At 37.7% G+C, this 27768-nt stretch overlaps 1 protein-coding gene across 1 annotated transcript in view; it reads left to right on the top strand.

Moving 5' to 3' along the window:
- BLOC1S5 (biogenesis of lysosomal organelles complex 1 subunit 5) overlaps positions 1-21485 on the top strand; it is a 45494-nt gene extending 24009 nt beyond the window's left edge. Inside the window, exons 4-5 of the mRNA XM_054490861.2 lie at positions 9305-9363; positions 19626-21485. Coding sequence (XP_054346836.2) covers positions 9305-9363; positions 19626-19805 — 239 coding nt within the window. The 3' untranslated portion in view covers positions 19806-21485. The remainder of the gene's footprint in view (positions 1-9304; positions 9364-19625) is intronic.
- Positions 21486-27768: the final 6283 nt, after the last annotated feature.

Below are 27768 nucleotides of genomic sequence, written 5' to 3'. Positions count from 1 at the left end.
AAGAGCCTGTCCTTTCCCCATTGTATGTTCTTGGTGCCTTTGTTGAAAATGAGCTGGCTATAAATGTGTGAGTTTATATCTGAGTTATTGATTCTGTGCCATGCATGGCCTGTGTGTTTTTATGCTGGTATCATGCTGATTTGGTTACTATAGCTTTGTATTAATAATATGCTTTGTAATCAGGTAGTGTGATGCCTCCAGCTTTGTTCTTTTTGCTCAAAATTGCTTTGGCTATTCAAGGTCTTTCGTGATTCTGTATAAATTTTAGGATTTATTTTTCCTATTTCTATGAAAAATGTCGTTGGTATTTTGATAGGGATTGCATTGAGTCTGTAAATTGCTTTGAGCATTATTGTCACTTTAATGGCATTCTTCCAGTTACAGAGCATGGATATCTCTATTGTTGTGTGCCCTCTTCAATTTTTTTCATCAGTGTTTCATAGTTTTCCTTGTATAGATCTTTTACTTCTTGGTTCAGTTGATTCCTAGGTATTTTATGTTCTTTGTAACTATTGTAAATAGGATTGCTTTCTTGGTTTCTTTTTCAGATTGCTTGCTGTTGGCATATATAAATGCTATGATTTTGTATGTTGATTTTGTATCCTGCAACTTTACTGAATACATTTATTAGTTCCAAGAGCTTTTTGGTGAGTCAACAGGTTTTTTTAAATATAAGATCATGTGATCTGCAAACAAAGCTAATTTGACTTAATACCTTTCCAATTCGTGTGCCCTTATTTCTTGCCTAATTGCCCTGACAGGACTTTCAGTATTATGTTGAATAAAAGTGGTGAATGTGAGCATCCTTGTCTTGTTCTGGATCTTATAGGAAAGGCTCTCAATTTTTCCTCATTCAGTATGATGTTAGCTGTGGGTTTGCCATATATGGCCTTTATTATTTTGAGCTATGTTCTTTTTATACCCAGTTTGTTGAGAGTTTTTATCATAAAGGAAAGGTGGATTTTATCAAATGCTTTTTTAGCATCTATTGAAATTACCATATGGGTTATTTATAGATTTGCATATGTTGAACCATCCTGCCATTCCTGGGATAAATCCCGCTTGATCATGGTGAATGATCTTTTTAATGTGTTGTTGAATTTGGTTTGCTACTATTTTGTTGAGGATTTTTGCCTTTACATTCATTAGTGATATTGCCTGTAGTTTTCGCTTTTTTTCTTGTTTTGTCATTGTCTGATTTTGATATCGAGGTAATGCTGGCCTTATGGAATGAGTTTGGGAATATTCTCTCCTCTTCAAGTTTTTTGAAGAACTTGAGTAGAACTGGTGTTAATTCTTCTTTAAATGTTTGCTGGAATTCAGCAATGCAGCCATCAAGTCCTGAGCTTTTCTTCGATAGGAGACTTTATCATGGCTTCAGCCTTGTTATTCATTACTAGTTTGTTGAGGCTTTCTGTTTCCTCATGGTTTGTACTTGGTAGCTTGCATGTGTTTAGGAATTTATCTATTCCTTCTAGGTTTTCCAATTTGTTGGCGTATAGTTGTTGATAATAGTTTAATGACTCTTTGATGTTTTTAGCCTCAATTTTATTTATTTCTGCTCTGGTCTCTATTATTTCTTTCCTTATACTAATTTTGGGTTCCTCGAGGTTCATTGTTAGGTTGTTTATTTGAAGTCTTTCTATTTTTTTGATACAGGCTTTTGCTGCTATGAATTTCCCTGTTAGTACTGTTTTTGCTGTATCCCATAGATTTGGGTATGTTATATTTTCATTTTATTTGTTTCAAGAAATTTTTAAATTTCCTTCTTAATTTCTTCCCTGACCCATTGGTTGTTCAGGAGCATGTTGTGTGTGTTTATTTTCCAAGTTTCCTCTTGTTACTGATTTTTAATTTTATTCCATTATGGTCAGAAAATATACCTGATAATGATCTCTGTCTTTTCTGAATTTGTTAAGACTTGTTTTGTGGCCTAAGATATCTGTTCCAGAGAATGTTCTGTGTGCTGATGAAAAGAATGTGTAACCTGCTGCAGTTGGATGAAGGTTCTGTAAGTGTCATTAAGGCCTGGTCGAGTTTGTAGTTGAACTCTCCAATGTTTCTCTGTTGATTTTCTGTCTGGATGATCTGTCCATTACTAAGAATGGGATGTTGAAGTCTCCTGCGGCTATTGCATTCTGTCTCTCCCTTTAGATCTATTAATGTTTGCTGTATGTACTTGGGAGTTCCAGTGTTGAGTACATAGATATTTATAATTGTTACACCCTCTTGCTGAATTTTTGGATAAGGCGTAAGGAAGGGATCCCAGTTTCAGCTTTCTACATATGGCTAGCCAGTTTTCCCAGCACCATTTATTAAATAGGGAATCCTTTCTATATTGCTTGTTTTTGTCAGGTTTGTCAAAGATCAGATGGTTATAGATGTGCGTCATTATTTCTGAGGCCTCTGTCCTGTTCCATTGGTGTGTATATCTGTTTTGGTACCAGTACCATGCTGTTTTGGTTACTGTAGCCTTGTAGTATAGTTTGAAGTCAGGTAGCTTGATAACTCCAGCTTTGTTCTTTTTGCTTAGGATTGTCTTGGCAATGCAGGCTCTTTTTTGGTTCCATATGAAGTTGAAAGTAGTTTTTTCCAGTTCTGTGAAGAAAGTCATTGGTAGCTTGATGGTGATAGCATTGAATCTATAAATTACCTCGGGCAGTATGGCCATTTTCACGATATTGATTCTTCCTATCCATGAGCATGGAGTATTCTTCCATTTGTTTGTGTCCTCTTTTATTTTGTTGAGCAGTGGTTTGTAGTTCTCCTTGAAGAGGTCCTTCACGTCCCTTGTAAGTTGGATTCCTAGGTATTTTATTCTCTTTGTAGTAATTGTGAATGGGAGTTCACTCATGATTTGGCTCTCTGTTTGTCTGTTAATGGTGTGTAGGAATGCTTGTGATTTTTGCACATTGATTTTGTATCCTGAGACTTTGCTGAAGTTGCCTATCAGCTTAAGGAGATTTTGGGCTGAGACGATGGGGTTTTCTAAATATACAATCATGTCATCTGCAAACAGGGACAATTTGACTTCCTCTTTCTAATTGAATACCTTTTATTTCTTTCTCGTGCCTGATTGCCCTGACCAGAACTTTCAACACTATGTTAAATAGGAGTGGTGATAGAGGGCATCCTTGTCTTGTGCCAGTTTTCAAAGGGAATGCTTCCAGTTTTTGCCCATTCAGTATGATATTGGCTGTGGGTTTGTCATAAATAGCTATTATTATTTTGAGATACATTCCATCAATTTTTTTTAAATTTTTTAAATTATGGCCATTCTTGCAGGAGTAAGGTGGTATCGAATTCTGGTTTTGCTTTGCATATCCCTAAAATTATTGATATTGAGCATTTTTCATATGTTTGTTGGCCATTTGTATATCTTCTTTTGAGAATTGTCTATTCATGTCCTTAGCCCATTTTTGATGGCATTGTTTTTCTCTTGCTGATTTGTTTGAATTCTTTGTAGATTCTGCATATTAGTCTTTTGTGGGATGCATAGTTTGCAAAGATTTTCTCCCACCCTGTGGGTTGTCTGTTTGCTGATTATTTCTTTTGCTGTGCAGAAGCTTTTTAGTTTAATTGAGTCCCATCTATTTGTCTTTGTTTTTGTTGCATTTGCTTTTGGGTTCTTGGTCATGAAGTCTCTGCTCAAGCCAATGTCTAGAAGGGTTTTTCCAATGTCATCTTCTAGAATTTTTATGGTTTTAGGTCTTAGATTTGGGTCTTTGATCCATCTTGAGTTGGTTTTTGCATAAGGTGAGAGACGAGGATCCAGTTTCATTCGTCTACATGTGGCATGCCAATTATTCCAGCAACATTTGTTGAATAGGGTGTCCTTTCTCTAGTTTATGTTTTTGTTGGCTTTGTCAAATATCAGTTGGCTGTAAGTATTTGGCTTTCTTTTTGGGTTCTCTATTCTGTTCCATTTGTCTATGTGCCTATTTTTATGCCAGTTCCATGCTGTTTTGGTGACTATAGCCTTGTAGTATAGTTTGAAGTCAGGTAGTGTGATGACCTCAGGTTAGTTATTTTTGCTTAATCTTGCTTTGGCTATGTGGGCTCTTTTTTGGTACCATCTGAATTTTAGGATTTTTTTTTCTAGTGCTGTGAATATTGATAATGGTATTTTGATGGGAATTGCATTGAATTTGTAGATTGCTTTTGGCATTATGGACATTTCACAATATTTATTCTACCCATCCATGAGCATGGGATGTGTTTCCATATGTGTCATCTGTGATTTCTTTCAGTAGTGTTTTGTAGTTTTCCTTGTAGAGTTCTTTCACCTCCTTGGTTAGGTATATTCCTAAGTATTTTGTTTTTTTTGCAGCTGTTCTAAAAGGGGTTGAACTCTTTAATTTGATTCTCAGCTTGGTTGCTATTGGTGTATAGCAGTGCTCCTGATTTGTGTACATTGATTTTGTATCCTGAAACTTTCTGAATTCATTTATTAGTTATAGGAGCTTTTTGGATGAGTCTTAAGGGTTTTTTAGGTATACGATAATATCATCAGCTACTAGTAACAATTTTACTTCCTCTTTACTGATTTGGATGCCCTTTATTTCTTTCTCTTGTCTGACTGCTCTGGCTAGAACTTCCAGTACTATGTTGAATAGAAATGGTGAAAGTAGGCATTCTTGTCTTGTTCCGGTTCTCAGGGAGAGTGCTTTCAAGTTTTCCCATTCAGTATAATGTTGGCTGTGGGTTTGTCATAGATGGCTTTTATTGCCTTAGGATATGTCCCTTCTATACCAGTTTTGCTGAGGATTTTAATCATAAAGTGATGCTGGATTTTGTCAGTTGCCTTTTCTGAGTCTATTGACATGATCATGTGGTTTTTTTTTTTCTTTTTTTGACTGTTGCTCTGTCGCTGAGGCTGGAGTGCAGTGGCGTGATCTTGGCTCACTGCAACCTCTGTCTTCTGGGTTCAAGCAGTTCTCCTGCCTCAGCCTCCCGAGTATCTGGGATTACAGGCACCTGCCACAATACCCAGCTAATTTTTCTATTTTTAGTAGAAAGGGGGTTTCACCATGTTGGTCAGGCTGGTCTCGAACTCCTGACCTCAAGTGATCCACCCGCCTTGGCATCCCAAAGTGTTGGGATTACAGGAGTGAGCCACTGTGGCTGGCCTTTCTTGAGCTCACTGACTCTCCTCTGCTTGATTCATTCTACTGTTGAGAGTCTCTAATGAATTTTTCAGTTCAGCAAATGTGTTTCCCAGTTCCAAGATTTCTGTTTGATTTTTAAAAATTATTTTAATCTGGCCAGGCGCGGTGGCTCACGCCTGTAATCCCAGCACTTTGTGAGGCCGAGGCGGGTGGATCATGAGGTCAGGAGTTTGAGACCAGCCTGACCAACATGGTAAAACCCTGTCTCTATTAAGAATACAAAAATTAGCCGGGCGTGGTGGCGCACACCTGTAGTTCCATCTACTCAAGAGGCTGAGGCAGGAGAATCGCTTGAACCCAGGAGGCAGAGGTTGTGGTATGCCGAGATTGTGCCACTGCACTGCAGCTTGGGCAGCAGAGTGAGACCCCATCTCAAAAGAAAAAATTATTTTAATCTCTTTGTTAAATTTCTGAATTTTTTTCTGTGTTATCCCGGAGATCACTGAGTTTCCTTAGAACTGCTATTTTGCATTGTTGGTCAGAGAGTTCATACATTGCCATCTCACTGAGGTCATTCACTGACTGGTTCTTTGCTTTGTCTGTTTAGGGAGGTCTTCATTCCTTGTTTGCTGTTGTTTCTTGTGGATGTACATCTGCGTCTTGGCATTGAAGCATTAGTTATTTATTCCCATCTCCTCTGTCTTGTTTCTGTTTTTATTGGATACATTTGCTTAGAGATTCTTTGTATTTTACCTGCAGATTTCTTTTTTTCTTTCACTAGGTCACTGCTTCTTTTCAGCACTAGACTGTACCTTAAACCCAAGTCTGCCTTAGTTCTAGTAAACAATCAGAATGCCACTCATCTTGAATGGGGGAGGTCCCCAAAGGGATATCTTGTTAGTGTGGGAAGGCTGGCTAGGCAGCCTCTGTGCCCAGGGGACCTGGGGAACGAACCTCCTGCAGTGTGGTGCTGCTGAGTAGCCACTTTGATTTGGTGTCTCCTTTGGCTGAGTTACAGAGCAGAGTTTCTAAAAGGCTGGGGGTGGAAGTGGCACCTGTCTCCTTTTTCTCTGGCTGTCCTTGAGGATATGTCTGCCCTCGGGTATCACCAGTGCTTTCCATGGGTTAAGGCAGCGACAGTTCCCCTGCCAGGGAGCCCAAGATGATGGGGAAGCTGATCATCCATCATGATCCCTCTTTTAACATAGAAACCATGAGTCAGGGAAATGTCCCATGTGCTTGGTGCCAAGGCAGGTTGGGGAAGGAATGTTACAGAGATGGAAGTCCAATTCTGTTCCTGTCTCCTCAGAGTGTTTTTCATTTCTCTGTGGCCCTGAGAACTGTCTCATCCTCGTGTTTGAGTTCTGGGGGATCGCTGGCGCTTTATACCTGATTTTGGTTTTCTGTTGTGGAGAGTGAAGCTAGCTTGCTTCTATATCCGCATTTTGGAACTGCAAGTCGTGAAATGATTTTCTTATGTGTGTATTTGAGGTTTACTTATAGACACCATAATAGAATGAATTTGTTTCTTTTTTATGTGAGGAAAACAGAACATTGTTAACTATGGTATGTGGCACAAATCTACTTGAATAATCTTTTGGTTAAGAGAAAAAGCACTTGATAAATTCTTGACTTTTTTTTTAAGTCAATATAGTGTCCTAAAACACTGAGACAACAGAGGAAATGGCTTCGTACTGAGTTACAACCAGTAAGTGATGCAAATGTGATAGGAAGGTTCAGAGAAATGGGCCTTCTTGGTGTCACTAATTGTTCAAAAAGGGAATGTTTGGTGCAGTCTGGTGATTGTCTTTGACTTTAGAAAAGCAAGTTTCATAAATTCAGAAAGTAAACCTTTTCCGTTGTGTGCCTAAAGAGTTAAAAGGTGAATTGCTTCAAAGGGACTGTAATTTCTAAAAGTGGATATTCTGTCTAAACATAACAATCCTGATGAGGAACAAAAGTGCACCTTTGGCAGATGTGTTCTGATTAAAATTTTAAAGGACATAACAAATGACAAAGTAAGTGGCAGAAGCCTGTAACTCTTTTTTTAGGTTGGACTCAGAATCTTCTGAAAGTGATGAAGCTCCTAACAACTGCCAAATGGATTTTAAGTTATGTTCGCAGAGCCAGTGGGGGAAAAAAACAACGCAGGAAATGATAGAAGCACTCCTTGGGAAAGATGATGTAATATTAATATGCCACAGAAAGAAGGCAGAGCTAATCAACTCCTGTTTTTTTTTTTTTTTAATATTTTCTTTTATAAAAAAACAATGATTGGGAACCTAATTTTCAATACTTAAATATTATCTTTGATATAGCTAAAATTAATGGTTACTGATAAAAACACAACTTTTTGAAAACAAAATTCTTCTCTTTTACCGTATTCCCAGAGGGAGAAGCCTAACATTTCTCTGAAAGAAAAATCACAGTCCCTGCCCTATTGTGGAACTTGTGACCTAGTTGGGGCCGGATTGGGGTGGGGTAGGAAGACATAATTGTAAAACAATTAGACAAACCTCCAATTTCAGCAAAGGCAAGATATTAATAAATGGTAGGATACACACACACCTGATTAAAGAATTTCAAATAGGGAAACTCCCCAGAGGGAAGGCACTAATCAGGAGGGCTTTATAAAGACAGTAAACCTTGAACTGGGCTTTTGAAACAAAACAGTTTAATTAGTGAAAAGAAATAAGGAAAGGATTTTCTTTAGGGATAGTATAATAAATAGAATATTGGTAACAATGAACAGTTCTTGATTGCTTATTATATGTTTTTTTTTTTTTTCTTTTTGAGATGGAGTCTCGGTCTGTTTCCCAGGCTGGAGTGCAGTGGTGCGATCTCGGCTCACTGCACCAGGTTCGAGCGATTCTCTTGGCTCAGCCTCCCGAGTAGCTGGGAATACAGGCGTGTGCCACTATTCCCAGCTAATTTTTGTATTTTTAGTAGAGGCAGAGTTTCACCATGTTGGTTAGGCTAATCTCGAACTCCTGACTTCAGGTGATCTGCCCGCCACGGCCTCCCAGAGTGCTGGGATTACAGGCGTGAGCCACTGTGCCCGGCCTGACTGCTTATTTTAGATGAAGAACTACTCTAAGTGGTTATCATTATTAATATTGAAATGATTTAAGCATAGTATGTACTGTGTTCTCATGTAAATTTTGTGTCACTTCTGAAGCCTTGTTATTAGTTGTTATGTTCATTTTACAGATGAGGGACTAAGGTGCTGAGAGATAGGAGGACCAGCAAGAACAGTGCCTGGCACAAAGCAAATGCTCAGTAAACATTTGACAAATGAATAACTGAGCGAGCAAACATGCCCAAGATCATTCGCACAACTGAGTGCCAAATTTGACTGACTAAGGCTCACTCTTAGCCTGCACACTACATGTCTTTATTTGGATGAAGTAAGTGAGAACATTTATGAACAGCAAAAAATGCATCTGGCAGATGAAAAGGTTTAAATAACTGAAGAATTACAACTGGTGTCATTGATGAAATAATTAAAGAGGCAGTAGAGTGTTGATAGTAAGAGCCAAGTCTTTACAGCCAGAAAGATCTGATTTCAAATCCTGTTTCCTGTACTTATTAGTTTTATAACCTCCTTGATTGACAGCGTCACTTCTCTGTACCTCAGTTTTGTTATCTGTAAAATGGAATAGTGATCATTTCCTGATAGGAAAGTGGGATTAAGAAGGATAATGCATAGATCTTGGCACTTAGTAAATAATAAATAATTACAATAATTATTACTAGCAGTTAGTTCTTAAGAAAGAGAAATGACTTAATGGAGATGGTCCGGAGGAAGTTGAATCTTGCACTGGCAGCCGGGATAAATTAGAAGTCAAGAGAGCACAGGCAAGAATAGTGGAAAGTTGTTGAAGTAATGTAGTTACCAGGTACTGCAGTGAGAGAGCTGTAGACAATCTGTCATTGGAGTTAGTATTTAAATGCCCTTCGGCTTGTAGCTCAAAGCTCAAGAATTATGGTTGTTCTAATTATGACATCCTGAATATATTGGCAAAACTTATTTTCCCCTTCTGGCCATCCCACCACCACCAAAATAATATCAGTTTTCTGCATAGTTTTTTGAGATCTAAAACAATCCATGTACTCTCCACACACACTCCTCCCCCAGGTATGTGTTTCCTTGAACATAGTCTGCTGACTGAAAATCCATGTCTTTTTCATTTCAGTGCAAGCAGCTAATGACTCAGTCTGTAGACTCCAACAGAGGGAACAGGAACGAAAAAAGGTAAAAGATCATTTAGATAATGGGGCATATAAGTCTTGTGTCTTTATTATCATATTATTAGCAATTGCTTTTGATCAGAAAATTCTCTGAATGCAGTGAGTTTTACATATTTTTAAATGGCTGATTCATTGAAGATGTGTTGAGGAGATGTGGTCACACAGTCATACCATCAATATTTTTATAATTGAAATTGCAGAACGCTCTTTTTTCCTTTTCAACATTTCCATCTTTTCCCTGAAAGTGGTATTTGTCTCTTGGAGGAGAGAGAAAGTAGGACTTTTACATGGAACAACAAATAACCACCGGATTGGAGATATAAATCTTTCCTTTGAGCCTGAAGTATTGAGTATATTCTGTATATTTCATCTAGAAAGGGAAGCATTCATGCCTGTGTAGGTTATTTAATGAATAGCCATAGGAGTATTTGAATCATTTGCTGGGCAGTGCTTTGCTTATTTGAATTATATGTTAACTAAATTCAGATGTGGAAAAATAGCACAAGAATTTAAGTTCCTGTGATAATTTGGTGTTTTTCACTTGCAGTTATCATAAAGTGTTTTTGTAACTTATTCATTGCTCTAAACTAATGAAGATACATCTTACACTTATTAAGAAACATTGAAAAGACTAAGTCACTCTGAAAATAATGCCTTTTTGCTTGTGTGTGTGTGTATCGACAAATGTTACTGTCTCCATTTATCTGGAATGTGTTGTGGTTAATCCACAATAATAGTTCACATCTGTCACTGTATAAAAATATAATGGAATAAACCTTCTCAGAGTTTCAGTTTCTGTACCCTCTGCTCAAATCTAAATGTTGATATAAAGTTTGAAAATTCAACAATTTGATAATCGAAAGGACTTGACATTTAAGACAGATGGGAATGCTGCCCAAGGATAGTGGGACCCTGCAGGCCAGTCGGGAAGCAGGGCCACAGCTGAGCTCCTGGATGAAGTGGCAAGGCAGAGCTGTGGTCAGGGAAGTTTGTGTCAGGATGGGGTGCTTGCACAGCGTGCAGAGAGTGCTGGAAAAACAGGCAGGGCTGGGGACGTAAGTGGACCATGTCAGGCTGGACAGCAGATATATTTTTAATTCCTCTACTTTGCTAGGTGCCACGGGGGGTGATCGATTTTGTTAACTTTAGGGCTGTTCCTACACTTAAGGAGCTAAAAGTCTTGGAGTCCCAAAGCACTAACACTATAAAAATAGAGGATAAAGTAAGGACTGTGATCATTACTAAGAACTTTTTGGGATCTTGGCAAAAGTGTAATTTATTAGGAAGATAATGGCATTCAAGCCTGACCTTGAGCAGAGGGAACTTAAAATTAAATTATAATTTGAACAGTTTGTCTTGTCACTTTGAACTATTTCTACATGTGGTGTTGTTAGCCCTGTGTATAGTAGGAAGATGACCAGATTGGGTAAGAAATACCTGGCTTCTTTTATTTCTGGTGTTGGTTCCCTGTACTAGCTAGCTATAAGCCCTTGGACAAATCCTTGAGCTTCCAGCTCCTCGTTTGCAAAATAATGATCTATTCTACTTATCTGATAGATCAATGGGTAAATTGCATTATAAAAATTATTTGAAATGACTTTGAAAATTGTATCTCACTATCAAAATGTAGGGCAGCATTTTTTTCCTGCCAGCTCACTGTTTAAGATGCGAGCGGTTCCTGTGTGAGTAAGAGCCCTGCCGTGGTCTGTTAGAGTCTGTGAAGCACTTGAGAAGCCTTCTCATTGATGATTTTGCAAATTAAAAAGTGCTGTCTGTCCCATGGTTTAAAAAGCAGTGGCCACAAGAAATAAGAATATTTTAATATTTAATATGAAGTACATTTCTTTTCTATTTTTTTTTTTGAGATGGAGTCTCACTCCGTCACCCAGGCTGGAGGGCAGTGGTGCAATGGCTCACTGGCAATCGCCGCCTCCCAGGTTCAAACTATTCTCCTGCCTCAGCTTCCCAAGTAGCTGGGATTACACCTGTAATCCTAGCTAATTTTTATATTTTTAGTAGAGACAGGGATTTGCCATGTTGGCCAGGCTGGTCTCGAACTCCTGACCTCAGATGATCCACCCGCCTCGGCCTCCCAAAGTGCTGGGATTATAGGTGTGAGCCACTGTGCCTGGCCTGAAGGACACTTCTTATAGATATTTTGTCTGGGGATATTTTCAAACTAATTTTTATAGAATATATATTAAAAATTAGTATTTTAAAATATACTGAAACATTGTTTCACCAGAAGTTGGTAAGTCTGTGAGACTTAGTTTGTAAGCAAACTTAGATTTGTTACCCTGATTTTCTTTTCTGAAGATAATTTAATAAATTAACCAACTTAAAGTCATAAACAGATATACTTCTCTGCTCAAAGTAAAAATTCTTTATGCTCTTATTGGAGCAATAAACTTTTAGTCCTGTCTTTATTTCTTTTTTCTTTTTCTTTTACTTTTTGTTTTACTGCCATATGTAGCTTCTTCTGAATCTGTGACATGGCAGAGGTTTCAAACCCCACACATACACATGTGCGTGCACACACACGTATGTCATAAAGGTAAAGTTTAATTTCTCATCTAGCCAGTGTAAACAAAGCAAAAGACCTGACCTCTAGCTGCATCTTACAACCTAATGTTAATTGTTGCCCTTGGTTATACTATTGCATACATTTTGTATATTTGAAAGGTTCTCAGAACAAAGATGGGAGTAGTAATGAGATAAAATAGACTACTGCCATTACTCATTAATTCTTTTTTTTTTTTTGAGATGGAGTCTCACTCTGTCAACCAGGATGGAGTGCAGTGGCACGATCTCAGCTCACTGCAATCTCTGCCTCCCGGGTTCAAGCGATTCTCCTGCCTCAGACTCCCAAGTAGCTGGGATTACAGGTGCACGCCACCACACACGGCTAATTTTTGTATTTTTAGTAGAGACGGGGTTTCACCATGGTGGTCAGGCTGGTCTTGAATTCATTAATTCTTTTATGTCAAGACAATTTGTGGATTTCTGTAGGAAGTAAACTGATAAGCGTCATACATACAAATCATATTTCCCATAATTGATATCTAAAAGTACATTCAGAAGAACAATAAATGCACATTCCCTAGTTATTTGACATGTCTTAAAAACTACCACTGGTACAAAGTTGCATTTTGGGTATTAGCAATAAGAATAGTGAAATGAAAATATTATTGCCTTATAAAATTCACTGGCTCTTAAAATATGCCACCGGTGGAGATGAGATGGTTAATAATATCTGTCAATAATTTAAATTTAGGTTCATGCACAGGTGTCAACTTTTGAAGCCCTATTCAACCAGACTGGAAGAAATTATGAAGTAAATATGAATGCTTTTGATTCACCTTGTCCACAAATATTTATTAGATCCAGTTATCCGTCTTTATGATTACTTTCATGAGAGCAACAAGTTCACATGGCTTGTACATTGTTTTTAATAGAGTTTGAAAATAGAGTAACATATTGGTACATATTGTTGTATAAAATCATTTTTGGCAGTTGTTATACTGACACTCCTTATCAAAGGAAATAGTTTTTCCTATGTCTCTGTAAGGCATATATAAAATTAATGGCATGCGTATTACTGGCAGATGCTCTAAAAGACCTTTTAGACCTTAGTTGGATTATTCAGAGTTTTCCTGTAGACCAGGGTTTCTCAACCTCAGCACTGTTGGCACTTTGGACCTGATAATTCCTTATTGTGGGTGCTGTCCTGTGCATTGCAGGATGTTTAGCAGCATCCTTGGCCTCTACCTACTAGATGCCAGTAGCACCTCCCCACAACCTGTGTTATAATAACCAACAATCTCCTGGGGGAGAGGGGTGTAAAATGCCCTCCCCTGCCCCCCATTGAAAATCACTGACTTAGACGAATCTCTGCAGAAGTGTGGTTTTATTTTGTAATCCAGACTTCTTTTATAGACCTGATTCTAGACACCTATCTTCAGGATTGGTTTCTATTTCAAATTGTCTTTAATTGGTAGAGGGCAGTGAGTGTGTGCCTGCATGCGTGCTGGTTTATTACTATTTCTTTCTCTGTTGTAACTTAATGTATACATTTTACTAAGTAGAAAGAGATAACACCATTATAGTTCATTATTTTTGGTATGTAGTTATAGGTTATTAATAAATTCTCTTCATTTTCTTTTAAAGTTGGCATTTTCTGAGTTTATCTTGAAGAGTGCAATTGATTTCATTTAAGAAGAGCCCACTGAAACTTGATTTAAATTTTTTTTATTGTGGCAAAATTCATATAACATAACATTTACCTTCAGAACCATTTTAAAATGTACATTTCAGTGGCATTATCTATATTCACATTGTTGTTCAACCATCACCACCATCCATCCACAGAACTTTTTTTTTCTAAATTTATTTATTACTATTTTTCTGAGATGGAATTTTGCTTTTGTCACCCAGGGTGGAGTGCAGTGGTGCAATCTCGGCTCACTGCAACCTCTGCCTCCCAGGTTCAAGGGATTCTCCCACCTCAGCCTACCGAGTAGCTGGGACAACAGGTGTCCACCATCATGCCCAGCTAATTTTTGTATTTTCAGTAAAGACGGGGTTTTGCCATGTTGGCCAGGCTGGTCTCGAGCTCCTGACCTCAGGTGATCCACCCACCTCAGCTTCCCAAAGTGCTGGAATTACAGGCGTCAGCCACCGCACCCGGCCCACAGAACTCGTTCATATTGCAAAACTGAAACTCTATACCCAGTAAACAGTAACTCCTCATTCCCCTTTCTCTCCACCCCTGGAAACCACCATTCTACTTTCTAGCTCTATGAATTTGACTGCTCTAGGTTCATCGTGTAAGTAGACTCATACAACGTTTGTCTCTTTTGTGACTGACCTGTTTCTTTAGTGTAATGTCGTCGAGATTCATCCATGCTGTAGCATGTGTCGGAATTTTCTTCTTTTTTAAGGCTGAATAATATTCCATTGTATGTGTAGACTGCATTCTGTTTATCTGTTCATCTGTCTATGGACGTTTAGGTTCTCCCACCTTTGGCTATTATGCATAACATTGCTGTAAACATGGGTGTACAAACAGCTGTTCAAGTTCCTACTTTTAATTTTTTTGGATATATGCCCAATAGTGGAATTGCTGCTTTGTATGGTAATTCTATGTAAAAGCCAAGGTTTTTATCTTCTTTAAGCACAGTGCTCTTATAACTTTAGCCACTTTTGTTGTTGTTTTTCTAATTTCTTTAATTTATTTTTAAGGGGCAGTTTCCAAGTCATTTTATTCAGGATTTTATGTTTCTTGAATCAATAAATACTATATAAAAATAATGTCAATGTAAAAATGGCTACCATTTTCTCTCCTCTGCTTCCCCTACATGGGTACAATCCCCTGGGCAGCCTCACTTAGTTTTAGGGGCTCTCCCTCCAGATTTGTTCCAGCAAATGAAGTTGAGTGACATAGTCCCTTGAATGATTTCTGGAGAAACTCAGCGGGGATGGGGAGAGCCTCTGGAATCTGGAGGTAACTAGCTTGGGGAAATGAATCAGTGTTTTGGGGGAGAAGAATTGGCCCCTAGGGCAAGAGTCTACCCCAAAGAAAAGGGTGTCTGACATGTTCACAGTTAACTCCTTTTGCCTTAGAAAGTGGTATTTATTCAGAGAAAAAAGCGACAAGATGTCCATGCCATACCCCCATGCCTGCTGCTCCTCTGCCCCTAGCTGGGGCCAGGTAGCAGGACAGCCTCTCAGACGAGGTCAGCAATATTGAGGGGCATCTCCTTAATGGAGATGTTGTAGGTCTCCATGTCTTGAAGGGTGTTCTTGTCTTCTGTCACCATGAACTTTGATTACTTTGGATGGAAATCTTTAAAAAGATATTCTATACTTTTATGTTATTTAAAAAATTTATTAAATGTTACAGAATAATTTTGTAGCAATCAGGCATTATTGAGAATATCAGATTTTATATTATGGTGAGTATGGTGATGTCATTAGGGAATGAGAAAGAGAGACACTGTGCTATGTTTCTGTACCAACTGCCCTCAGATACTGTGTGTTTTAAGTTTTTGTATCTGCCTCCTCTTTGCTATAAGGCTGATGCCTGTTATTCTTCCCTTATTTATCAGCCTTTTCATTTTATAACTTGTAATTTTTTCATAGGGTGTCATCTTAGAAAGCAGTTAACTAAGCTGGTTAGAATTGTATGTAATGTAGGTCAAATAGGCTCGGAATCAGAAGAGCTTTTCATGTGCCCTGCAATATTTGTAAATGGACTTTGTAGTATCTTTTTTGTTTGGATGACTTAAAGGTCTTACCACATTCTCAACTAAGGTTCAGATAAATGTTATTTCCAGGTAGCTGGATTTTATTTGTATGTAAAGACTGCAGTATTGTCAATACGTGAATGTATAGGCGACCGCCTCCCCTTTTTTTCTTTACTAATTGTTGTAAAGAATGTAAGAATGGGCCGGGCGCGGTGGCTCACGCCTGTAATCTCAGCACTTTGGGAGGCGGAGGTGGGTGGATCACCTGAGGTCAGGAGTTCAAGACCAGCCTGGCCAATGTGGTGAAACCTTCTGTCTACTAAAAATACAAAAATTGTCCAGGTGTGGTGGTGGTTGCCTGTAATCCCAGCTACTTGAGAGGCTGAGGCATGAGAATCACTTGAACCCGGGAGGCAGAGGTTGCAGTGAGCTAAGATTGTGCCATTGCACTCCAGCCTGGGCAACAGGAGGGAAACTCCATCTCAAAAAAAAAGAATGTAAGAATGCCTAGCAGTTACTATTACAAGTGGGAAACTAGGAAACGATAGCATGGAATGACTATAATAAACTTCTTGATAAGGAAGTGAAACTAGATTTTTATTTGGATTTGGAAGTTGTCACCTTTTAGCTTATTTTCACTCGGCCTACAAGGCCAATAAGCGATATGCCTGATGTGAACAGGCTACTTGAATATGTTTAGCTTTATTCATAATATTCTGAAACTACACAATAGAAATACTGATCTTTGGCAGTATCTTATTCACTAATATATTGCAGTATCTTAAAGACTTCTTGTAGCCAAATGGTTAATAATGGTTACATCAAGGATTAAATTGAATATAGGAATGGAGGGGAAAGTCTGTTGCTCTTGAGTTGTCTCTGTTGTTTGAATTATTACAGTAATCTGCTGCTAAAATTAAATTATTAAAATTAAAGAACAAAAACTGAAATGGCAGGGAGATAAAAGTGGAGTGATCTGCCTTCTAGATGCTTCACTTGTGATTTGTATAATATTTACCTTTTATTAAGTTCCTCAGGCACTGAGCTAGGAACTTGACATGTTCTACCTCTAGTCTTTATAAATATTATTTATAGATGCGGAGTATTTATTTTTCTCATTTTAAAGTTAAAGAAACTTTAAGTTGCTCAGCATCATGCAACTAGTGACAGGTAGACCAGATTTTGAAGCAAGGTTTGTATGCCTGCCAAAGCTACATTTTTCTTTATTGGGCTGTACTGGATAAAATGCATTCTGGTTGGGAAGGGGAACACGGGCTGTTGCCTTGTGGTCCACATCACAAGGTCAGCAGAGCCAATGATGACTTTTCATTTACAAAGAAATGAACAAATTAAATAACATCTGAGTATGCATGTTTAAGATTCTCTGTATTTATTAAAACACAACTAAAGCTAAATATCATTTTGATGAAGTTTATCTGCATTTTTTCTTTTTCTAGTCTGACTGTGGCTTTTCTCTTAGACTGTAACAGTTTTTGCAAAAGTTCCATCAGAAGATTTAATAAACTCTTCGTGCATCTTTTGGAGAATTCCAATCTATAAGGCTGAAAAGTTAAAAAGTAATGCATTGAATTTTGTTTAACCTGTTTAACAAATTTATTGGATGAGTAAACCCCTCCCTCCCTAATCCTCTCTCCCTACCACTGTAATATCTGTTCAGATCCCAAGTGTTTGTGGGACATATTTTAGAGCAAAGTTTGACTATAGAGGAACAGTCAAACATTTTAGAAGAATGTTTGACCAAGAATTTTCAATTGGAAAGAAGTTGACGTGAGTCTGAAGTTGAACAGTCTTGGTGCTGGGGAGCTTCAGATCAGCCTAGCAAAGAGGCTCTCACAAGACTGTTTGTCTTGTGAAAGGGATTTTTAACTACCTACGTAAAACTTCCTCTGGAAAGATCTGATTTGCACTCTGTGATAGAAAAGGTGTAGAAAAGGCGTAGGTTTGGGTGTCAGAAAGACCTAAATTTGAATCTACAACCAAGCTATAGGTGAGTGACCATGGAGGATAAAAGTGTCCTTAAGCCTTAATTTCTTTGTCTGTAAAATGAGAATAATGTCATCTTAAAGGAGAGGCTTTTAGAAGTAGCTATGCAAAACAACTAGCAGAAATTTGCATTTCATGGGTACTTAGAGCACATTGGCTTATTCAGCCCTTCATCCTGTTTGTCATCCTGACCCAAATGAGAGAGAAAATAGAACAGCAAGAACATGATGAACAGCCTGAAGATGGTTTCTTTTTCCTAGTAGCTGTTTTTCTGGTGGCTGACATCTGAGTTAACCAGCATCTGAGTACACTGCGTGTCCCTTTTTCATTCAAGTGCTGGAATTAACATGCCAGAATTAACAGTGACTTCGGGTGCTTTGTAGGGGTGTGTGTGTGCGTGTGTGTGTGTGTGTGTGTGTGTGTGTGTGTGTGTGTGTGTGTGTGTGTGTGTTTGTTTTTGAGACGGAGTCTCGCTCTGTTACCCAGGCTGGAGTGCAATGGTGCGGTCTCGGCTCACTGCAACCTCTGCCTCCCAGGTTCAAGCAATTTGACCTTCTAGGTTTTTATAGTTTGCATATCCCAGTTTTTGTTTGTTTAATAGAACCTAATCTGTATCAAAACTTAACTGCTAACGACATACATGTAGAATAGTTGAAATAGGGATATAAAGTTATTTTTTCATACTCTGTTTAGATTTTTGTTGTACATATTCCAAGTTAATCATTGAAATTATACTTTGGAAGGAGGGAGAAAACTAAATTCATACCTTTTTTATTTATACAGCATTTTATCTGTATTACTGTGGTGCTAGAAAGAGAAAGAAAAAACCTTTCATCCTTATATAGCAATATTAAGGAACATCTCAAGAACTGAGACATTTGACATAGATGTTTGAGATGTTGATTTGCTTTAAGGACTAGAACTGACCCAGAGGAGATTTCTTTTTTTTTTTTTTTTTTTTTTTGAGATGGAGTATCACTGTCACCCAGGCTGGAGTGCAATGGCGTGCTCATCTCACTGCAACCTCTGTCTCCTGGATTCAAGCAGTTCTCCCGCCTCAGTTTCCCGAGTAGCTGGGATCACAGGCCCTGGGATCACAGGTGCACGCCACCACACCGGCTAATTTTTATATTTTTAGTAGAGACGGGGTTCTGCCATGTTGGCCAGACTGGTCTTGAACTCCTGACCTCAGGTGATCTGCCCGCCTCAGCTTCCCAAAGTGCTAGGATTACAGGCGCGAGCCACTCTGCCCATCCTAGAAGAGATTTCTCGAGTTCTCTTCTAGTGACTAATAATTTATGATTCTTTTTAATGCACTTAAAAATATTTTACGTAAGACAGACATTTTGATTTCTTATAGCAGTGATTCTTTTAGCATATATTTTTTAAAAATTGGTTTTAAAATATCTGCAGTGAAATGGGATTTGAGGAGAAATAGAAATATGAAAAAATACTTGGATTGTGTTTGATTTTATCATGTAAAGATACTAGACGCTTTTTTAAAAAAAATTTTTTTTTTGAGACGGAGTCTCACTCTGTCACCCAAGGCTAGAGTGCAGTGGCGCCATCTCAGCTCACTGCAACCTCTGCCTTCCGGGTTCAGGCGATTCTTCCACCTCAGCCTCCCAAGTAGCTGGGACTACAGCCATGTGCCACCACACCTGGCTAATTTTTGTATTTTTAGTAGAGACGGAGTTTTGCCATGTTGGCCAGGCTGGTCTCAAACTCCTTACTTGAGGTGATCCACCCGCTTCGGCCTCCCAGAATGCTGGGATTACAGGCATGAGCCACCATGCCCAGCCCACTTTTAAAATTTAAGAAATGAGAATATCCATGTTTAATTTTAATGAGAGAAGCCTTAGATGTTTCTAATGTGTCATCTTTTTTTGGATATTATAACACAACTTTTTCCTTGTGACTTACCAGCTGATTGTTAGGGTAACCAAATATCAAGAGATAACGTTATGAAATAATTGTCTGGAAAATGTCATGTGACTTTCTAATTTTCTTTTCTCAGATTCATAGTGACCACTTAGTAGCTAGTGAGAAACAGCAGATGCTCCAGTGGGACAACTTCATGAAGGAGCAACCCAATAAAAGGGCTGAAGTGGATGAAGAGCACAGAAAAGCCATGGAGAGGCTTAAAGAACAATATGCTGAGATGGAGAAGGACCTAGCGAAATTTTCGACCTTTTAAGAACTTGAACCACAACAATCACAAACTAATGAGAAGATGTTCACCTCTCTCCTGAAAAATATTCCCACCAGACCGTTTAGCCTCTGCTTCAAGCTTAGCAATATATTCAGTGGCATTCTTATATCAGAAGAAAGAAGTTTCTACTGGTATACTGATTGGATGTTTAAAGAAGGGTGCCACATTTTTCCAGCTTTAAGTGCCTATATATGATTATTTGAATGAAGAGGAGTAGGAAGGAAAATGGAATCAATATACTCTTTGTTAGTCAGAATTGATCATCTTTTCCATTGATTAGCTCAGAGAACTGTAGGTATAGACTTCTTAGAAAGATAATTTCATTCATTTCTATACAGGGTTAACAATAGTTTATTATTGTGGTTTAATGGGCAGGTATAGAAGCTACCTGTCATAGCCTCCTTGGCTGTTGGAAAGATGTATAAAGTGTTACTGCATGAGTAATGTAGACAAAAAAAAAAAAAAAACAGCCAGCTGTCCTTGGAGCAGAGCTCACATTTCAGAGAGGTGAGAGTGGACACATTGTCTCTGCTGTGGCAGAGATGGCCACGCTGGTGTTTGAGCTGCCTCTTGGGAAGGGTTGCACATTTCACGGTGCAGCATAATGCCATGGGCTTCCGTGGATGAGAAGACACATGTTAAGTTTTGTGGCCTTCCAGCACTTACTATTTTCAGCTTTTAAAGCATGGTTAGAAGGAAAAGCTTACCAAAAATATATTTTGACATTTAGTTTTTCCAAGAACTATAATCTTACCCATAGTATTTACCTCATTTTTGTGTCTGTTTTGCTGTGGGTAAGCTTTATAAGAAATAATGTCTATACATGTTTCGACTATTTAATGAGTAATCAACAAAATCTGCCAGGGAGTCCCTCTGGAACCATATAAAGTTCCCGGCTTTGAATGAACCAGAAGTGTTTGCCCACATAGCAAATGGTCCATGTTAAATGTAAATCCTTTTTAGTGTTAATGTCTGTTCTCATAAGCAGGTATATTATGATGAAACATGTACCAGTTCTGTCATCACTGTGATCTTTAAAAACCTGCATTTAACAGTCTAATTTGAGGCTGGGTGCAGTGGCTCACACCTGTAATCTCAACACTTTGGGAGGCCGAGGCAGGCGGATCATTTGAGGTCAGGAGTTCAAGCCTAGCCTGGCCAACATGGTGAAACCCCGTCTCTACTAAAAATACAAAAATTAGCCCGGCATGGTGGTGCACACTTGTAATCCCAGCTACTCAGGAGTCTGAGGCACGAGAATCACCTGAACTCAGGAAGCAGAGGTTGCGGTGAGCTGAGATGGCACCACTGCACTCCAGCTTGGGTGACAGAGTGAGACTCCATCTCAAAAAAAAAAAAAAATCTAACTGAAGAACCAAGTTGATTTTTTATTTGCCATAAACCAAGGAAAAGTAAATGCAATAATTTCAAGAGATTTATGGTAAACGAATTTGAGGTATGGATAAATCTTTCACATATTTTTTATTGCTCTTTAGTAAAGAAAGGCACAAGAAAGAAAATATCCAGCTCTCTTGTGTTATCTCAGTGTGGCGACTGCAGAAAATTGACAATGCCTGCCTGTGTAAATGTATGGCTTACTGTCAAAGCTTCATTCTTGGCTGCATGTTGAAAATGTGATTAAAGTTAATAGAGGAGATGAAATAAGTATTTGAGATTTTTTTCAGTAACACTGAACTTCTGCCAACTTTCTCTATCCGCTACTGTAGGCTTGACAGGCTCATCAATCATTTGCTGGTACCTGGACTAAAAAGCGCACTTGCTGACACCAAGGCATGTTGGAATTTTCTTAATTCAGTGGATGGAAAAAAAAATACTTCCAAAAATATCCCACACATGAAAAGGGAGGGGAGCCTTAAATGAAAATTCCCTTTGTACCGTAGACACTTTTTGGAATGCGATCAATTGCCAACACATCATTGAATGAATGCTGTAACCAAGAAATTAAGATTGTGTGTGTGAAGGGAATATATTCTTAACTGTGGCTACCCAACTTGTATAGCAAAGATTTCTGATAGTTTGTGTTCATCTCATGTGAATAATAAATACTTTACCTTATAAGTTTGTATATTATTCCATAAATACCTAAGGGACTTCCTAAACCCAAGTGAATTGATGGGCTTTTTGAGCTTTAGACATTAAGATGCTTAATTGTTTCCTTGTAACATTTTTAACTATTCAACATAGCTTCTATAAGAGTTGGTTTATTTACCTTCCTTTTGATATTTTTAGTGGTGAACACTTTTGCTTCTGTTTCCCAGTTGCCAAATCACTTTTGATATGTATTTTATTTATATGTAAAAAACAATTTTAATAACTTCATAATTTGTAACATTTCTTTCCTTTTTTTTTTTTTTTTTGAGACAGAGTCTCACTGTGTCACCCAGGCTGGAGTACAGTGGAGTGATCTCGGCTCACTGCAAACTTTGCCTCCTGGGTTCAAGCAATTGTTGTTCCTCAGCCTCCTGAGTAGCTGATATTACAGGCATGTGCCACCATGCCCAGCTAATTTTTGTATTTTTAGTAGAGAAGGGGTTTCACCATGTTGGCCAGGCTGGTCTCGAGCTCTTGACCTCAAGTGATCTGCCCACCTCAGCCTCCCAAAAGTTCTGGGATTACAGGCATGAGCCACTGTGCCTAGCCAGTTTGTAACATTTCTGCTGTGTTTATGCTGTTGATCAGAGATACTATGGGTTCTATGTAGCTCATAGGATTATTGTAATGATGAAATGAAATAATGTTTTATAATTTTAAAGCACCATAGAAAGATTTGTTTTTAAGTTCTATGTATTTTTAATTTTTAATTATGATTTCTTTCTCGACTAACATATGTATGAGGCTTTTTTTTCCCATTTCCTAGCGTGTATATTTTTAAATTCTGTGTTTATTGATTCCTGTTTTAATTGAATTTGAATTGTGGACAGAAAATAGGTACATGTAAGACTGATCTGTTAATATTTGTTGAGATTTGCTTTATGACCTAGATTATAACCTGTTTTTGTAAATGTTTCATGATTGCTTGAAAAGTATGCTTGTTTTTTAGTTGCTGGATGTCCATTAGACCAAAGTTGTTAATTTTGTAGTTCAAATTTTTTCTATTTTACTATTCTTTTGTCTTCTACTTGATCTCTCAAACTCTGAGATATGTTGAAATTTTCTATTCTAGTGAACTTACCAATTTCTCCCTGTAATTCTGTCAATTTTAGTTTTATATATTTTTATATATTTTGAAGTCTTGTTATAAATAAATAATTATAAATATATACATAAATATAAAAAATACATAAAATATATATTATATTTATATGGATTATGCCAGCTAGCTAGATTTATAGGAGATATCTTTTTTCATCCTTCTGTTAAACCTTGCTGTTATGTTTTAGATATGCCCTTTAAAAACTGTGACTGGGGTCGGGAACGGTAGCTCATGCCTGTAGTCCCAGCACTTTGGGAGGGCAAGGCAGGCAGATCACGAGGTCAGGAGATCGAGACCATCCTGGCCAACATGGTGAAATCCCATCTCTACTAAAAATACAAAAATTAGCTGGGCGTGGTGGCATGCACCTGTAGTCCCAGCTACTCAGGAGGCTGAGGCAGGAGAATTGCTTGAGCCCAGGAGGCAGAGGTTGCAGTGAGCTGAGATTGCCCCACTGCACTCCAGCCTGGGTGACAGAGCGAGACTCTGTCTTAAAAAAAAAAAACTGTGTGACTGGATGTTTTTCTTTCTTTCTGATCATTTGTTAACTAAGGAGTTCAATCCATTTACATTTTCAAAATTACTGATATATTAAGATTTATTTGTATCATTTTGTGCTTTTTGTCCCACCTTTTCTGTTTCTTGCCTTCTTTCAGCTTGAGTTTGTTTTGTTTCGTTTTTCCATTTACTTTTCTTCTACTACTTTCAAAGTTAAACATTTCCCAGTTTCCAAATCACTTTTGATATGTATTTTATTTATATGTAAAAATTAACTTTTAGTGAAGTGCTAAGTAGTTAGAATCTAAAATTAACATCTTTACTCTCTTCCTATACATTAGAGATTTTTGTACAAAGTCTGATTTATCTCTTCAACTTACAAATTGTTGTCTAGAATTCTAGTTCTATCTTGGTTTTACTACAAAAGTAGTTATTTTGTATAGTCAGTGTTTATGTAGATTTACCTAGAAGTTCACTATTTTATTATCCTTGAAAGTTAGCTAGGTATACGATTATAGGTTGACAGCTGTTTTCTCAGTATTTAATAATATTCTGCTGTCTTCTTGCTTCCATTGCTGCTTCTGAAATGACAGTTGTCAGTCTGATCAGTATTTGTAGCTAATCTGCCTTCTTTCTCAGGTCATGTTTAAGATCTTTGTCTTTGGTGTTCTACAGTCAAATGTGATCATGCTACAGTATGTTTAGCTGTATATTTCTTTTCATTGTCCTATTGGGATTGATTGAGATTCCTGAATCTGAGAATTGGTACTTTTCATAAATTCTGAAAAATTCTCAGCTACTGTCTCTTTGAATATTGTATCTCCCTCATTCTCTCTATTCTCTCCTTCAGGAAATAAAATTAGACTTCCGTTTTATGATCTCACTATCCTCTCCATATCTCTTAATCCCTGTTTCATATTTCCCATTTCTCTGTCTCTTGGTGTTGAATTCTGGATAATTTCTTTAAATCTATTTCATTAATGCTGTCTTTACTCTATCTCTAACCTATTTTACCCATCTGTTAAGTTGTTAATTATAGTTATTATATTTTTTTATTTTCAGAAGGGTTGTTTGGTTCTTTCTTAAACTTTCGTGGGTTGTCTGAGATGGTTCCGTTATTCCCTCTTTCTTTTCTTTAAACATATTAAAAGTACATATTTTACATTCTGTACCTGGTAATTTCAATATTTTTTGTGGATCCGAATTTATAGTTTGTTGCTTGTTGTTTTTGCTGAAACAAGTTTATGGTGACTAGTTTCCTAATGTGATCAGTCATTTTTTATTTTAAGTTTGCATTCCTCTGAACTTTCTTTTGGGAGTTTTTTTTTTTTAATTTCAAATATAGTCCTACAGAGAAGATTTTTTTTCCCTGCAGCACCAATTTGTTTCTTATGACACTACAAACCACAGACCACTTCAAAATCAGTTTTCATCTTGGATTCCCTGTCTCTCCCTTTTCTACTCCTTAAGCTTTTGCACCCACACACACGTGTGTATGTATACACACTCACAGAATGTGGATTTCAGCCCTAAACACCTGTGACTGTTGGCTTCATTGAGGCATTCCCAGAGGAGATGTTTTTCTCCCTTTATATCTCTTCTTGAATAATGAAGAAGGGTAAATTTAGGTGTTTTCCTAGTTCACTCCTGAGGACAGTGTCCTCTGAGGCTTTACAAGTCCTCCTGCTCATCCAGCTCAGTCCCTGTTATGGACTGGATTTTGTCTCCCCTGAACTCATCAAGTAAAGCTGTAACCCCGTTGTGACTGTATTTGGAGCCAGGGCCTTTAAGGAGTTAGTTAAGGTTAAATGAGGTCATAGGGCGTAGAAGAGAGAACCCAGAGCTCCCTTCCTGCACATAGAGGCAGAGTCGTGAGATCACAGCAGGAAGGCAGCCATCTGCAAGCCGGGAGAGGGGCCTCATAGGAACCACATTTTTCAGGACTTTGGCCTTAGACTTCTTGCCAGCACATCTTTAAGAAAATTAATTTTTATTTAAGCCACCAAGCCTGTGGTATTTTGTTATGGCAGGTGGAGAAGACTGGGAAAGTCCCTCACTTTGATTCCTGTCCCTTACGCAGGTATGGCTCCTAACAACTGGGGCCTTCCTAGGCTGCAGGGATGGGGACGCCTTTAGGGCAGTTATCCAGAGCTCAATTACCCTATAGAATGTCCCAGTCTCCTGAGCTGCCTTCAGTTGTTTTCACTAATTTGCTATAAATTCAGTCAAGAATAATAAATAAAGTTTAAATTTTTTTCTAGCATTTCTGGTGTTCAGTGGGCAGATTTCTCTGTAGAGAAATGGCATGTTAGACAAGTATATGGTGATTTTATTATATTCTCCAAAAAAGAACATGCCCATATTCTAGTGTAAACGATACTTTTTTACTTTTTCAATATTACACTAAATCTTTTATATTAGATTATTTCCTATTATCCATGAACTAATATGATTGTCTCTATTGCTTCTATTGGATTGATCTTTTACTGTTTATGAGCTAATGAAAGCAAGAGTTCAGTAGTGTTCTAAACCTGCGTAACTCTTATCTGAATACCTGATTTTGGAATTTTTAATCTTTAGGACATTATTGTGGTTTGTGAAAATGTCTCAGGCTACTATTATGGGCATGTAGATAGAGGGGGCTTGATCTGTGCTATTAAACCCAAAGTGCCATGAAAATCTGGAGGAGTCACAGATGCCTCCAAGATACATAGTGAATTCTCTTCTTTGCTTTTATAATACATAAACTTTCTATCTGAACATTTCCATCTACTATTTGAACAGTTTCCTACTGTGCACGTGTCTAGAGGTAGTGGGTTTTCTGGTTGCCATTGCAAATGAAAAGGGAGTGGTTTTTATTGCTTTGGAATTTAGCATAATGTCTGCCTTTCCTGAAATTGTACCCTGGAGGCTTTTTATTTTTATTTATTTATTTATTTATTTATTTATTTATTTATTTATTTATTTTTTGCCATTTGGGGCTGTAAGTCTATCTCTCAGGATGAAAAATACTAGAAAAATATTTTAAACATTAATTCAGTCAAAATATTTGAAGCTCCCATTACAGACGATATATTTTCTAGTAGTTTGTTCTTAGTCTTTCAGAAAGGTTTTGTGATTATTTCATAATTTTCAACCCCAATAAAATGTTAATATTTTATTGACTTGGTGCAAATCAAGGTCATACAATGAATGGAGAATGGAAATCAATGATAGCATATCACCTACTGCCTGCTCTTCCTCATTCTGCTCTTTTTCTTTTTTTTTTTTTTTTTGAGACGGAGTTTCGCTCTTGTTGTCCAGGCTGGAGTGCAATGACGCAACCTTGGCTCACTGCAACCTGTGCCTCCTGGGTTCAAGCGATTCTCCTGCCTCAGCCTCCCAAGTAGCTGGGATTACAAGTGCCTGCCACCACACCCAGCTAATTTTTGTATTTTTAGTAGAGATGAGGTTTCACCATGTTATAGTTATTATATTTTTTTATTTTCAGAAGAGTCGTTTGGTTCTTTCTTAAACTTTCTTAAACGCCAGGCTGGTCTCGAATACCTGACCTCAGGTGATCCACCCGCCTCGGCCTCCCAAAATGCTGGGATTATAGGCATGAACCACCGTGCCCAGCCCTCTGCTCTTTTTTGAATCTTAACTGCTACAAATAATGCTTTCTTGTGACTGGTCTGGCAACGATAGCAAAACAGCATTTCCTCTGGTATTTTCCTATTTATGTTCCATAAGCAAGAGAAAACAAACTTAGATTTTCAGATGTGATACACTTCAAAGAGCAGTAAGTTAGTAAGTACACTAACATTTGATCCTCACAAAAACTCAAGCTTCAAATTATCTCTGAAGAAATAGTCCAAGTTAATTTAAGGTAAGTAAATACAATACTCATATTTGTATAACATAACTTAGAGCCTATTTTTAAGTGCCTTATATGTAGTTTAATCTTATTTCATCATTATAACCTAGAAATACCCATTATATTCTTTTAGAGGAAGAGCAAAACAGCACAGAAATACAAGGAATATGGTGTTTTGCCCACCTGATGTCGAGCTAGCAACAACACATCAGATAGACTAAATAATACTTTCATGGTTTTTTAAAAATTCCATAAGTGATATCATGAAAATCCATAGTACAGATGGATCCAAAAATTTTTCTTTATCATTACATCGCTTTCTAAAATGGTAGTCTGATGTACTACAAACATTAATAAGTCAATATGTGAAATTCTGCTCT

The sequence above is a fragment of the Pongo pygmaeus genome, chromosome 5 (assembly GCF_028885625.2).
Source record: "Pongo pygmaeus isolate AG05252 chromosome 5, NHGRI_mPonPyg2-v2.0_pri, whole genome shotgun sequence".
NCBI lineage: Eukaryota > Metazoa > Chordata > Mammalia > Primates > Hominidae > Pongo > Pongo pygmaeus.
The sequence above is the reverse complement of the archived record's forward strand: the minus strand, read 5'-3'. Positions and strand labels throughout refer to the sequence as shown.